Source organism: Siniperca chuatsi, linkage group LG15 (assembly GCF_020085105.1).
Source record: "Siniperca chuatsi isolate FFG_IHB_CAS linkage group LG15, ASM2008510v1, whole genome shotgun sequence".
Classification (NCBI taxonomy): domain Eukaryota; kingdom Metazoa; phylum Chordata; class Actinopteri; order Centrarchiformes; family Sinipercidae; genus Siniperca; species Siniperca chuatsi.
The window spans coordinates 5,149,765-5,164,428 of NC_058056.1; the positions used below are offsets into that span (position 1 = coordinate 5,149,765).

The window sequence follows — 14,664 nt, forward strand, 5'->3', positions numbered from 1 at the left end:
CTGTGATTGAGGATTTTATTCATATTACCCACTCCAACTACATTTCATGTAATTGGCTCATTCAGCGTTTCATGTTTTTTTAAATTTATTTTATTCTCTTTGTGCAAAGGAGATGATAATGGAGTGATTTATAGAGAGCTCTTAATAAACAAGACGTGTGTTTAATATCTCTTGTGTGTACTTAACCTTCTGTTGCTGTAGTCTTAATGTTAATGTGATGGCATTTAATTCAGTGAGCCGTGTTGGAAGTGTTACGAAAAAGTTACTATGTCTGACCGAGTAAAACTACTGTTGTGACAAGAGATTTGCCGGTTTTACTATATACCGTGGTAACAACACCACCAACAATTTCGATTACCATCATTACCGTGATTGTTGCAGTTTTCAGAGGGCACCGTGAATACAGCACAACGCTCTGGTCTTCATTTGCAGTTTTATTTTGATTAGCCACCAGAGAGCATCTTTCTAGTAGTCAAACAAAATTAAATGACCACAGCAGGACCAGATTACCTCATTGTTTGTCTAGTTCCAGCTACTCTGGCCATGACACGCTACGCTAACATTAGCTGGTTAACCTACTGAAGCGTGGCTAGTTTATGGGCACTAAATAACTAAGTAATGTTCAGTGAAAGAGAGATAGAGAGCATGCATTTTACGTGACTGACAAAGAGGAAACTCTCTGCCTCAATATTGCATACGTTACATTTTTCCTCACGGGTCAGCTTCAACTCTGGCTCATGTTATTTGTTGGTTGTAGAGTGGAGATGGTGTGCAGATGGAAGTGGTGTTAGTGGCTTATAACTGTGCTACGATCCATTATTATGTTTTCACTTAATATGCCGTTTTTATTTTTGCATTGCCGCTTTATTGGACAGTAAAAGGTAGAGAGAGAGACAGGAAAGGCAGGGGAGAAAGAGTTGCAGCAAAGGACCCGGGCCGGACTCGAACCCAGTCCGCTGCGGTAAGGACTCAGCCTTGATATGTGGTGTGTGCTCTATTATGTGAGCTACTGGGGCGCCCATGTTCTGCCTTTTTAAAATTATTTTAACTCCCAACACTCCTGACACCCACCAGGTAACAGTTACTACAAAGTTTTTGCAGTCCAGAAAGTCTTATAGACAGATGAAGTTCAGTTTATGAAATGCATGAATGGGTCCAGAGAATCACAGACATTGTGTTACAAAGTAATTTCAGCCAACTGTCCAAAGTTTTAACAACCAACCTGCTTTTTTATGGTGTGTTAAGTGTATTTGATGTTAGTTGTTATGAAGAGTCGAACACAGCAGCAGTATACTATTCACTGTTCACCAAATAAAATCTAAAAGGTAAACATGATGTGAAGTCATTTTTACTATATTTTAGCACTAATCATAATATTTCAGTAAAGTTTAATGATTATTGTGATAATACCATTTACAGGGATTTTTTTTGCTACAATAATCATAGCATGAAAATTTGATACCTAGTTGTGACTTCTGTGCAAAAGTGACACACATGAGACCAACATTAAAATGCCATCACATTTACATAATGAGGTGAATGTCTGAAATGAGCTTCAGTTACTATACTATGTTACCCAGCATATGCGAGTAAAATGATAGCATGGTACACCAAAGTCAGAGATTCACCAGAGACACTTGACTGATTTGTTCTCATTACATAATGGGAATATCTACTCAATAGTAATAATCTACCAAAGACTTGCATTCACTTATCGTAAAACTTCAAACTATTGCCACAGTTATATAATTGCATGCAAACTCCCAGATCACAGCGGATCTGGAATCTCTCTCAGTGGTGTGGGTGTGTGTGTGAATTATGTCCAACTCAATGGTTAGCAAAGCCACAACCAACTCCCTCAGGGACAATGGCTCTGTGTCTGTATATATCATTATATATATATATATATATATATATATATATATATATATATATATATATATATATATATATATATATATATATATATATATATATATGTATAAGTGTGTGTGTGTGTGTGTTTGTGAAGTAGTGTTGCCTCGGGCCAAGCAACATTTCCAGTTAAGTGTTGCATGCTGGGACAGAATCTAAAGATGGAGGGAGAAAGACTGTAATTTAACTGGGAGGAGCCCCTCCAACTCTGTCATGTTTATCTATCCGTCCTCCCGTCACTATATCTGTCTCTCCCTCTGTCCAAGAAAGACACTCTCCATCCCATCATCCCTCCATTTGTTCTCACTTTCTATACCCTTTTCTCCTTCACTTGCTTCAGCACTCTTTGCTTGAATCCCTCCATTTCCTTCCCTCCTCTCTCATATTTTCCAGTGTTTGTTATAGATAACAGAGGAGAGGAGAAGGACAGAAAAAGGAGGAGAAATCTGATACATTCAGTCGCTCGGGTGCTTCTGGTCGCCTTCACTTTAGTTCAATCATCCCTCTCGGTGATGGCTAATTTCCGTTCTGCAGGTGGCACCCAGGTAAACATTAGCAGGGCCACAGTGTGTTGGTCAGCAGTCAAAGAGTTCCAGCTCATAGGCTAAGCCACTCCTTAGTATTCTGGTCCACAACTAAGCATGTAGCATGTGTCCTCTGTTCCTGCAGGCTTTATGTATAATGGATTCTCAGACTTCAGATATCCCAGCTTCCATCTCCATTTCTGTATGTGTTAAAATGAGCACTCTTTAAAAAAAAAATTAACATCTGGATCATCATCTGGTCAAAACATCCATAATTAATTTTTCCAACAGCCAGTGATAGCAACACTGTTGAAAAAAAATTATTTTGGTGGCTCCTTTGCCTGACATAAAAAACCCATTTGTGGGCTCAGGCTGCTTGCTGGATCACAGTAAACAGCAGAAACCAATGAATTCTAGCATTCTCAGACATCATCTATAGTATTCAAGTCTAAATCCCTAAAAAGACCATCGATGATTGAGCTCAAATCTATATTGCATCCGCCTCAGAGAGATTCAGCTTGTGATGAAAAACGGTGAGAGGATATTGACTCCACAGATCCAGTAGATGAAATGTAGTTGAGATGTGATTAAGGTGATACGTGATTGTTTGTGTGTAGCTGAGCCCTGGCAGCTCCTTAGCTTTAGAAAGCTTCCTGATAAGACTGTTTTAATCAGCTGTATAGGCAGGTGGCAAATGGAATCAGGTTTGGTTGTTCACCTACAAAAGTTTGTTCCAGAAAATACAAACTGAACTCACGATTCAGAGATGTTTTTAAATGTGGTTTTGCTTTCCAGGATTTAGACAGATTTCCAGTTGATGTTGTATTTGTGCAAAGCCTAATCATAGACTTCCAAGAGTTATTTATCCACAATACATAGAGCACAGTCCAGAGACTGATTATTGTGTCAGTACTCAGCCCCAGCAGACTGTAGTTAAAGTATTCAGTTCTCATCTTTAGACACAACCACACCCATAGACATGCATTAGTTGCAATGTTTAGACACAGCCGTACTCATACCACACAGTCTGGGGGTCGTTGTTGGGGTCAGGGGAAGCCGGTGTGCTTTTTGGGCGTTCGACAGAGCCACATCTTGCTCTCTCACTTTCTTTCTTTAAGTGGGAGGAATCACCTGACCGCCCCTCCCTTAACACCTCCCCATGCTCAGAGGCTTCATCAGGCCGTATGGTGGACACAGCCCTGACGGGGGTTACCATGGCGACCTCTCCACGGTGGTGGTAGGAGGAGGATGAGGAGGGGCCATTCCAAGAGACGGGAGTCCTCCTGCTCTCTCTCTCTGCGTATCTCTCCGTTTGCAGATTGAGAGAGGACGAATGGTGAACAGGCGGGTTTAGGAAGCTGCTATCTCTATGCTGATTGGTTGGACTAGCCAGACGATCAGAGAGAGGCCGTTCTCTCCCATTACCCCCTCCCCCTGGTCTACGAACAACCACATCTGATTGTCCTTCATTTCCACGGAAACTGTCTGGTCCGTTGGAGCGCAGCAAATCAGCTGAGGCCAGGCTAAAAGCCCTGCTCAGTGACTGGCTGGTTCTCTGGGTGATGTGCTGGCCTGAGGCTGGGGATTGGCCTACAGGCTGGCGGGGCGAGGGCTTGACGTTCTGGCCTGGCCTCTGGTTGGATGACTGTACAGTGGGCATGACATAGCTGGTGGGAGTCACCTGATCTCTGCCAGCTGGTGCAGAGGGGGCGGGACTTCTGGTGAAATAGTCAGTCATCAAGTCCTCCTTGCTTCCTGTAGACACCTACACAAAGGAAAAACAAAAATTTGAATGAATAAAAAGGGGAAAATTTGGTTTTTAGGGTTTAGCTAACACTGATTTTCCAAGTGACTTGAGATCGAAAAGTGGCTGATGGCATGCTACTGCTGTTTTAGACTATTTTTCCTTCGATTAATCTATCAACTATTTTACCAATTAGTTGATTAATCCAAAGCCAGCCTATTCAATTGGCGGCCTGCGGGCCACATCCGGCCTAAAAGCAACTTCCGAGTGGCACAGCATACCTCAATCTGATATACGACAAAATAAGTAAACTACATATATAGTGTATGGAAGGAACGAGTGAGCCATCTCGCTTCCTTCTCATCTCTGTTGAGAGTTGCACATGTGCAGTACCGATCAGGCAGGATGTTGATGGATGTAGCGACACCGGCAATCATATCTTTCACAAATCAACGTTTTCTCGCGTGAGTTCCGACCACACTTAGTAGCTTTTCAAAACATCTGGCTATTTACAGTCACAAGTAGGGAAGTGCTCTACTGAAAAGATGTCTCTGTCAACCCCGAAAAGTAAAATTGACAATGAAAACTGTCGGTTTCACCCTGCCTGGACTGGCAAGTACTTGTTTAGCTACCTCGAGAGTGAATGGAGAGAGCGCTGGGAAGCCGGTGAATCAGAGGAATAAAACGTCATTTTCTGATTGTTTCACAGTGGTTACATTCTAAAGCACAAATAAGCACGCCCCCCGCTATGTATGGCCTATTCCACAGAAAAAACGTGAATTTCCGCACACACTTATCAACTCTGCATTGATTTATTTTAAAAAAAGGTTGACGTTTCGGTCACAAGACTGAGACTGAAAAAGGTCTTTGTGACCAAAACATTTTGTGGTAAATTGTTAAATTAGTAAAATTCTATGGTACATTCAAATAAAAGTGTGCACCGCAATATTATAAATTAATTACGTTTACAGTGTTAAATGTGAAAATGTGCCACTGATTTGACCATTAATGCTAGCAGAATACCAATGGCCATTATGTCAAATTTGATAGTATTTTTTTTTTTTAAGTCAGTAAGAAGTGGTATCGGTTAGTGTAATAGCAGTGATGTGAGAGTGGCATATGGCGGCTCAGAATATTGTTACCACAGCAGTGGCATATACCAGTGAGAATCACTATTTGTGAGGAGTGGTATCTGCCATTTTAAGTAAGTAAGTAAGTAAGTACTTTATTTGTATAGCGCTTTTCACAGACATAAGTCACAAAGTGCTTTACAAAAACATTAGCATACAAGAAAGAAATAGATGACCACCCGAGGCACAAGAAGAAAGGTGCAACTAAAAACACAGTACATAATAAAAATACACAATAAATACACAGTACATAATAAAAGACACACCAGATATACACTACGTAGTTAAAATACACAATAAATACATAAGATGAATGTTGGCTGACAATGAAGACCTGGAGCATATAGGTTACCCAAACGCCTGTCAAAAAAGGTAAGTTTTTAGCTGCCTTTTAAAAAAAGTCCACAGAATCAGCAGACCGAGCATTCCATAGTTTAGGTGCTACGACCTCAAAAGCTCGATAACCACGGGTCTTAAGGCGAGTGGGTGGGACAGACAGCAAATTTCGCTAATTAGACCTAAGAGAGCAAGCTGATGAGTAAGGGCGTAGCAGTTCAGCCACATATGTAGGAGTGTGACTGTGCGATGCTCTTTAAGTAATAGTGAAAATTTTAAACTGGATCTTATATGCAACAGGGAGCAAGTGAAAAGATCTTAGTATGGGGTAATGCGAGACCGTCTATTTGACATAGTGAGTAATCTTCTTGCATTGTGTGGACAAAAGCTGTTTGAGCACCACCGCCTTGTGTCGCAAAGCTCTTGATCAGGCTAGCATGTGCATTTGTTTTGGAGGCCAGTGAAAGAAAGATGCAACTTAATTTTAATACTATTGCTCTTTTTTAAACACGGCTGTTTGCAGGATGCATAGCGATGAGGTAATGTATTTGTTTGTGGCTATGTAAGATTAATAATATGTAATGTAATATGATGATGGTGAAACAAAGTAAACTTTGTTTTAGTACCATTCATACACCAACAGATTCCGTTGCTATGTAAGAAATTTTGTTGAGAAAGCTAATTACAGGTATGTAATTCCCCATATTACATACCTGTCTAGGAGGAAGAGGGCCAATTCAGGATCAGTTTTGAATCCTTTCAAATCCTGCAATTCTCTCCATCTGTTGAATGACCGACCAAGGTTGACTGTCTTTTCGCCCGTGCTCTATCATTGGCCCTTTTAGTTATTTTTTTGTTCTTTGGTCAATTATTATTTTTTTCTCTTTGCTGATCCTGCCCCTGTATCAGCCATAACCACAAAATATAACGGCAAAAATAAAATTCTCTAAACAAAATTCTCCTCCCGCTTCTTTTTAACTGGCAAGCGTACAGTGAAACTTTGCCTGGGAAAATGTAAACATAGGCTCTTCCAGTACCATACATCGTTTGGTCTGATATTGCGGGGAATCGGACCCAGTGACAGGCATAAATAATAACTATATAGAAATAGCCAATCTCGTGGCTGTCCGTCTCGTTTGCTTATGTACGTAGGTCATATAGAGGCCCCCGTATTAAAAATTGAGAGTTTCATAACCAGTTAAAAACTCCTTGTAGTAACTTTAAGTATCTAAACTGTGTATCTAATTCCATATGATGTATTTTTTTTTAAATCTATAACAAATCCTTACTACTACATTCACATTTCACTATTATTAATCGCATATTAATATTGGTCGCACCAGCTAAGTTGTCCTCTCCTCTTGGTGTTTGACCGAGGGCAGGGCTCACCTCCAGTACACACACACACACACACACACACACACACACACACACACACACACACACACACACACACACACAGACAGACAGACAGACAGACAGACAGACAGCAGAGCGAAGAGCCCGCAGTGGAGACAGTGAACCAGGTGAAGTGAAAGTAAAGTTTCATTAGAGTTGATGACAACTCAAGTAAAATGTAGAATAAGTAGAAAAGCGCTTTTTCCACCTGCTTTGGCCTTCTAGTTTCTGATAGAATGAATGAACTCACATGTATCCAGCCTACATTGAAATGTTGGTCGATTATTGGGAGACAAAACCCACGATGTACGTGTGGGTGTTGAAGTTCATTTAGTGAAACAGGATATCTGTTTGGACTTAACAGATTGATGTGAAGTGAGATGATCAATGACGTCAAGTTATATTCTCAAGCTGATTTCACATGTCTGGCTCAGTCCGTACATATGTAGATGACAGGAACAGACTGGAATGAAACATCTGATTTGTAGGCAGGATACTGTCTCACAAATACTACTTTAATAAATTTGGACAATGACTAGTAAATGAGTATCTGTTGCTCAGGTGGAAACTATCAGTAATGTCACTTCATGAGCCAGCAGAGTGATCTGCTGTGTAGTGATACCTATCATTATCAGATTAAACTGCATTTATTAATAATGATCAGAGGCCGGCATACATCAAATGTGCAACTCTATGAAGAGATAAGATATGCTCTCTAACAGAACAGCGGGTTCAGAGAGTAAAAAGTAAGCTCCTGATTTCCATTAGATCTTTTGTTTTTCCCATGCAGTCTCAAGTTGTCAATAAACATGAAAACTCTACTGTCTCTTTTCTTATACATATTGAAAATAGCCATATAGTCATAGCACAGCTTCAGGGAGAAAATGTTTCACCGGCTCTTTTCTTTACTCTGATATATGTGAAATAATGACCCAATAAAGAAAAATGTGTAGACTTTCTCTGTCTTTGCCATCTGTCTTGAGATTAACTGTATGATTTGCACCATATTGACATTTAGATTTTTAATTGAATGTAGTTTGTCATTTTTGTTATTGCCATTGGTTTTGTTGACAACGTGAACATGCAGTACAACCTTGAATCCATCGGCCCAATGTCTTCACGGAGGGAGCTTAAGATCAGTAATGTGTGACAACATAAAGGAAACCTTCATTACATTATTTAAATTTTGCACACACTATTTAAAGAATGTTAATACTGTAGCATTGTTTCCACCATGAAGCTGATCTGAAATGTTCATATCTTTAAGGTTGATTCAGAATGATTCCATGACCTAAAAAAAGTAATTCCTTCCAGTTTGTTAAAGTTTTTTTTCTTGGTGGGTGACCAGTCCAAAATCGACTCCAGGGCTAAAAACCCTCATCAAATGCAATGAATTTGTGATTCACATAAACAAAACACATTTTGCTATTGACTGTTATTGACTGCTATTGATTGTAATTTTTCAATATTTCCTCGGACTTCCCCAGGTAATTTACCATATTCCCTGACCTGTACAGATACCCCTCTGTAGAAAATCAATGACCCGTGGGAACCCTGTAATAAGAATTTGACCTCTCTCGCTGATGAGTGTTTGTTACTTGTTACATGTGAGGCAGTTCTCAAAGTCTTGAACCCCTTTGGCCAAGTTAAACCCACAACATTAATTGCTCTGAAAGCCAGAACAGAAGAGGTGTTTATATATGGGAACGCACATCATGGGTTGTTATTGTGTCTGTATTATAATTGTTTTATTTGTAGGCAACTCACTGTCTTGAGGGATGAGATGTGTAAACAGGGGGGTGTACATAATAAAGTGGATACTGAGTGTATGTGTTATTATGTCAGTACATGAATATATTTCCATGTGATTGTATTTATTACACACAACTATGTTTTTTGTTTGTGTACATATAAAGTATATTAGCATCGAGGGCAACTTTTTTATTATAAATGCAAATATTACCATAGGAGGTGACTGTAGGTTGCTCTCTTGTAGAAACTCTTCCAGTGTCACCATCTCACTTCCAGGAGATGATGGGCGGGTCTTAGTCCTAACACCACCTCCGTGCTGTGGTTGGGCCCTCTGGGGTGTGTGGTCGTATGGAAGGGTGGAACAACGTGACAGAGTCTGCTGTGACTGGCTGAGACCCATGACATCATCACTAGAGAGGCTGACTGAACGAGCTTGACAACCTGATGTGTCTTAAGACAGATAGAAATATTAGTGTTATTACTGGCTGAGACCACCTGATTACACCAGGGTTTTTAGGACAGAATACTGTATCTAAAACCTGTAGTTTATGATCTATTATCAGTAATAGATAACAGCAAGATTTATATTTATTTATACAAATATCCTGCTAAATATTGCTTTAAGCAGAGTTAACTGGTAAAATGTGTGTGTACCTCTGCAGTTGACAGGTGAGTTGGAGCTGGAGGTGTTGTGGCTGAAGTCTGCCGACCCTGGGTGACCTCCCGTGTTGTCAAGGTGACCAAACATGGACTCGGACGTGTTGTGTGAGTCTTCATCATATAACAGACCTGAATTTTTTTACACACCGTCATAAATACACATACGCTCTTGCTGACTTCTGAATGAGGTCTTACGTATTAATTACCTGGCTTACCTCTGGGCCTGCGGTTGGGGCCTTGTCCCATTCTGGGGCTGAAGGTGTTGGTTAGGCCCAATGAGGATGACTGATGGCTGGCAGTGGAGCTCAGAGCTTTACGGGTCTGACCTGGGGGCAGGAAACTCAAAGAGGTTACTCTGCCAGGAGCAAACCAAGGTCTTATTGCAGAATAAGTAATTAATATTATAATTTTCATTGAATGTTATTATCATTAACCATTAATATATTAATTACCTTGTCCATGTCCATCTTCTCCATTGACACTCTCACTGCTGCCTCCTGGAGTACTGCTATGATAAACACCACGGCCCCTGTCAGTCAAACCTGCAGACCAAATCAGAATGTTGTAAGAAACCATTCTGGACCTGCATGCCATAGTATGACCATAAGTCGTGTGGTGTGCGAAACATAGAGTAGCAAGAAAGCCAAGCAAGACATCAGAAATCCATTCACTGATTCAGGCACACTGGAAGCTTACAAATCACAGTGATATCAGTTATTATTCACTGAATGTATCTGATTCTAATTGCATTTGCATTTTGCTCTTAAGGTTCTTTTGGCCACTTTCCAACAGTAACAATATCTGACATCAAAATGATAATTTTGGCATAATAGCACATAGAAATTCCATTCCTCTACCACATCATCAGTAGGCGACCTGACTCAGATCAAATGGGATGTGAGCACAAGCACATCTCGGCGTGTTTACTTCTTGTTTTACTTTGGGATTAAGTCATTGAAATGTTTATTTGGAACATGCTATGACATAGTGTAACAGTAGCAAAAGTAGAGTCATAAAGTCAGTGAACTGAGTAATGTCAGTTACACTGCTATATCTACAATAACACTAGCTAATATTAGCCTATCTTTGCTAGTGCAGCTTTAAAGACGCTGATATTAGCATCAAACAGGTGTTTAAAAAGCTCACATTTCAGAAAACGATGGATAGATAAAGGGTTAAGTAGACAGACAGAGTTTAAAGAAAGGTGCTAGGTAAGTTTGCAGTAGTATGGCTGAAGTGGTGACCTGAGTGAATAAAGAGAAAACTGCAGCAAAGCTTTGTGATGCAAACAGATCTATCTTTAGCAACTCAAGACTGACTTCAATAACGTCAAGAACAGACTGAAATTAGATCTGATACAGAAATCAATCCTCACCGAGGCACACTCGCCAGATTAAAAACATTAAGGGAGGTGACAGCACACGCACACATAAATATTATTCATACAGATACTAATTAAAAATAAACAACTCTTCAAGGAAATGCAGATATATGGGCGCAAGCCTGGCGTGCTTGGAAACATGTGCATGTGCGCGCACACACTCTCTCACACACACTTAAACCATATCTACACACACACACACTACTTACTAGTAATACTGGCTGGCTCACAACCGCAACATGCACCTGTTTGTGTGTGTTTATCTGTATTCTTGAAGAGTGTGCAATTTTATGCCTGCATTAGTGTTTATGAAGTGCATGCATGTATGTTATGTGAATTCTTGTGTGAAGTACTGAGAGTCACAATGATGAGTGTTGTTGAATAGTCTGATGGGGAGGCAGCAGTGAAGATGATGATGATGTGTATGGTTAAAAAGGATGATGAGGAGGAGGATTTTAGAAAACTCCGTTGGCTACGATTGGCTGGCTAGTGATGACGTCAGCTGTGATGTCAGTAGAAGACCAGAATCGCAGTTGTCTGGTGAGAGAGAGGGAGAGACGGGAGGAGGAAGGTGGGGGGAGGAGCTTGTCTTGACTTTTACTGCGGAGAAAACAGAAGCGTTTTGGGGCAGGAGGAGCTGAGATAGAGAGAATGGAGAGAGAGATGGAGAAATGACAGTGAGTAAATTAAAGAAGAAGTTGTTGAGTATGTGATTGACAGAATGCAAAATAATAGATACCATGCAAGAAAATCCATTAGAATAAAACAAGAAAACAGAAATTAAAATCATGCATTAGACTCAAGACTGACCGCAACTCACTCTGAATTTAAACAAAGTATGACTACTGGTGCAAAGCTCAGTGCACAGGAAATGACAAATAAAACGCTGACCTATGTTGGGGATTCTTTTATGGTGACAAACAGACATACTGTATGTAGCTGTATAATAGAGCAATTGGCAACATTTATTGTTTAAGTTTCAACATATCTCTTTAAATAAGCTGAGTATGGCAACTTCCACATGCCAGAGGAATTCAATTTAAAAGCCACTTGTTGAACTAAGAGTGAATTAAGCTCAGCCGTGAGTAAAATTCCATTTAAGAGTTGAGCAATAAAAAAGAAAATCCATGGAAATAAAAATGTAAACACAGTTTGGACCACACATTAGAAATCAGTTCTATTAGGATAGAATGGTGCATCAGGTAGCTACAGTGTATAGTGGTTCCCAACCTTTTTTTGTATGTGACCCTTAAACACAAAGCAATGTCCCCTTGTCACAAGTTGGATTTTTAAGAGAGGATGTATTTGTGACTGACAAGCAGGAAACTCGTTGCCTCATGATGATTCACATTACATTCTTCCACAGGGTCAGCTTCAGCTCTGCACGTGGCGAAGGTGTCATTTCAGTTTTGGGGGGAAACAAGCATCACCCGACCAGCAAAGGACAGCGAGACCAAGAGGGGCAGGCAGTGTTAGTAGCTTTTAGGAGCACCATTTAACTGTGAACTGCTCTAAACTTTCAACAACCAACCTGCTCATGTTTATGGTGTTTTACAGTTACAATGTATGGCTCACTTTTCAGTGTTTGTTAGGTTGGATCAAATCCAAGGCAAACATGGTATAAAGTAATTTTACTGTACTTCAGCTCTAATGATAGTATTTCAGAAATGTTTATTGAGATAATACCTCGATATTTGTGTCTGCTATAATCATAGCATATAAAGTTGATACCAGCACATCCCTACGAATTATGAATTTTGAGCAGTTCAATAAAAGGAGTGATTTTCCCTTTTTGGAATGTTTCATTTGAATAGGCAAATTTGACATATAGGCTAGAACTATACAGTATTAAACTAAGCCAAAAGTGCAAAAACTAACATAAGTTTAGTTTTATCTTGTTTCCTACCCCTATTCTTGACGCACAGAATGGGATTCACTGGTGTAACTGATACAGGAAAAGAGAGTTAGCTGCTCATCAGGAGAAAGTAACCTGCCAATACAAAGTTTCAGTCATTAATAAAAACTACAAGACATTTGGTCTCATGTATGCTAACATATGTATACCAAGGGCCTTATCTTACTCCACCCAATGGATTATTTCCCATAGCTCAGGAATTCAGAGAGTCTCTGACTGTATTCTCAAACCCTTCTCTGAAAACTATAACCAGCACCAACACATTTTTGAATTAACTGTTCATCTAAACAAAATATTTTTATGCTTTCATTGGATTTTCAGTATGCTGACCTGTTGTGTTGACACAAGAATAATTGTCTGTCACTGCAAAGCAACGACAGCAATCAGAGAGGAATTCCTGTTGCCATTTTATATGCTCAGAGTTATTTTAAAAGCCTGCCAGCATTCCATGATAGTCTTCTATTTTTCATAGCAATAACAGTTACTTTTACAGTGATGTTGATAGGTTTTCAATGTAGTGAGTCCCCGGGACCCACAGGTGTTCATTTGAGTGGGTCCCTGGAAAATTGAGTGGGTCCCCAATAAAATTTGTGTTTTTTGATGAATTGTAGTGTTAAACTCGTGTTTAGGGATGGGTATCATTAGGATTATATCGATACTACTAGTCTTATCTATACTTATCAGTTATTTTTCATTACTAAATAATAGCTTTTTTAAAAATATATTCTTTTAAAAGAGAATAAATTAAGAAAATTATTAGTTTACAACAGCAAAGTCACTATATAAACTCAATAATATTTCACTGAGTGAAGTTCAGAAAGAATGAAAAACTCAGACATGAGTATTAATGCTTCCTCCTGTCCTCTGTCCATCCTCCCTCTGCTGCTGATGTGATTCACTGCAGGTAAGTTACAGCTTGTAGAGAGAAGTGGGGCTGGTTTATCTCAGCCAGCAGCTAAATTTACAAGAATTTGCCAAATTTTATATATTTTATACGTGGCAAACTAAGCTAAACGGTTAAACTACATACAGACTGCTTTCATTTTAGCTTGTAACAATGCGCTATTAGTCAAGCTAGTGCACTGTGCTTGTGTACATAGCGTCAGTGGATCAGACTGGGGACTGAGCAGATTAAATTAAAATATTGCTTTCTACACATGTTTATATGCTGAACAGGTGTATTGATAAAGTATTGCTTTTTACTTGCGGAGGTTTTATTGCACTTACTTGCAATAACGAGCGTAGTTGTTGTCAATTTGAGTAATCTCCACCGCCTCTCTGCTGTTCTGACTTCGCTCCGTGTGTGTTTGTGTGTGTGTGTGTGCTCAGCCCTGACACAGAGAGCAGGTGAGAGGCTGCAGCCTGATAATAAATTACACCAAGTTTTTTAAAAGCAAGGTGTCTTTAGTTTATTTATATGATTTCAAAAAGTATTTGTTGTTCACAATGTAGCATTATCAGGGATAAAATAGGGTGCAGCCCCGGCACACGTCAATAGGAGGTTTACGGTTTTTAATGCGTCAGAGACGCAGGACGCATATCTAGCAACATCACTGCTTTTAATAACAACTTTGCTTTAGAGTCAAAAGAGCATATTGTAAAGGCACAGGTCCTAACCATCATTGTGATTTTGCCACTAATCTAGGTATCCATCTAGGTTTTACAAAAAACATTACTGTAAACATAAAACAAACGCAAGGTGTTAAAAAAGGCTTAGAAATTGACAGATTAAAATTTTTTTTGTTAGATTTTACTGAACAATGTATAATACATCACTTCTTGCAAACATAAGACTATACGTTCTATTTAAAAATAGTGAAACTAGAACAGAAATTCGATGAGAACTGTTGCATATACTTTACTAAAAGACACCTTGATAAAAATATCAGGAAACCCTTGAAAGTGTAAAA

General features: G+C 39.5%; 1 protein-coding gene across 6 annotated transcripts in view; it reads right to left on the bottom strand.

Annotated features, from left to right (window-relative positions):
* Positions 1–1,963: 1,963 nt before the first annotated feature.
* The window catches only part of ccdc88c (coiled-coil domain containing 88C), a 67,264-nt gene continuing 54,563 nt past the window's right edge, over positions 1,964–14,664 (bottom strand). For 3 of the 6 annotated variants that reach the window (XM_044166407.1, XM_044166406.1, XM_044166410.1), the window contains exons 27-31: positions 9,911–10,000; positions 9,665–9,784; positions 9,453–9,587; positions 9,010–9,248; positions 1,964–4,203 (exon numbers count right to left, since the gene is read on the bottom strand). In XM_044166407.1, coding sequence (XP_044022342.1) covers positions 3,436–4,203; positions 9,010–9,248; positions 9,453–9,587; positions 9,665–9,784; positions 9,911–10,000 — 1,352 coding nt within the window. In that variant the 3' untranslated portion in view covers positions 1,964–3,435. Of the gene's footprint in view, positions 4,204–9,009; positions 9,249–9,452; positions 9,588–9,664; positions 9,785–9,910; positions 10,001–11,048; positions 11,477–14,664 lie in introns of those variants that run through there. The other 3 variants (XM_044166409.1, XM_044166408.1, XR_006374547.1) reach the window with 3 other exon arrangements.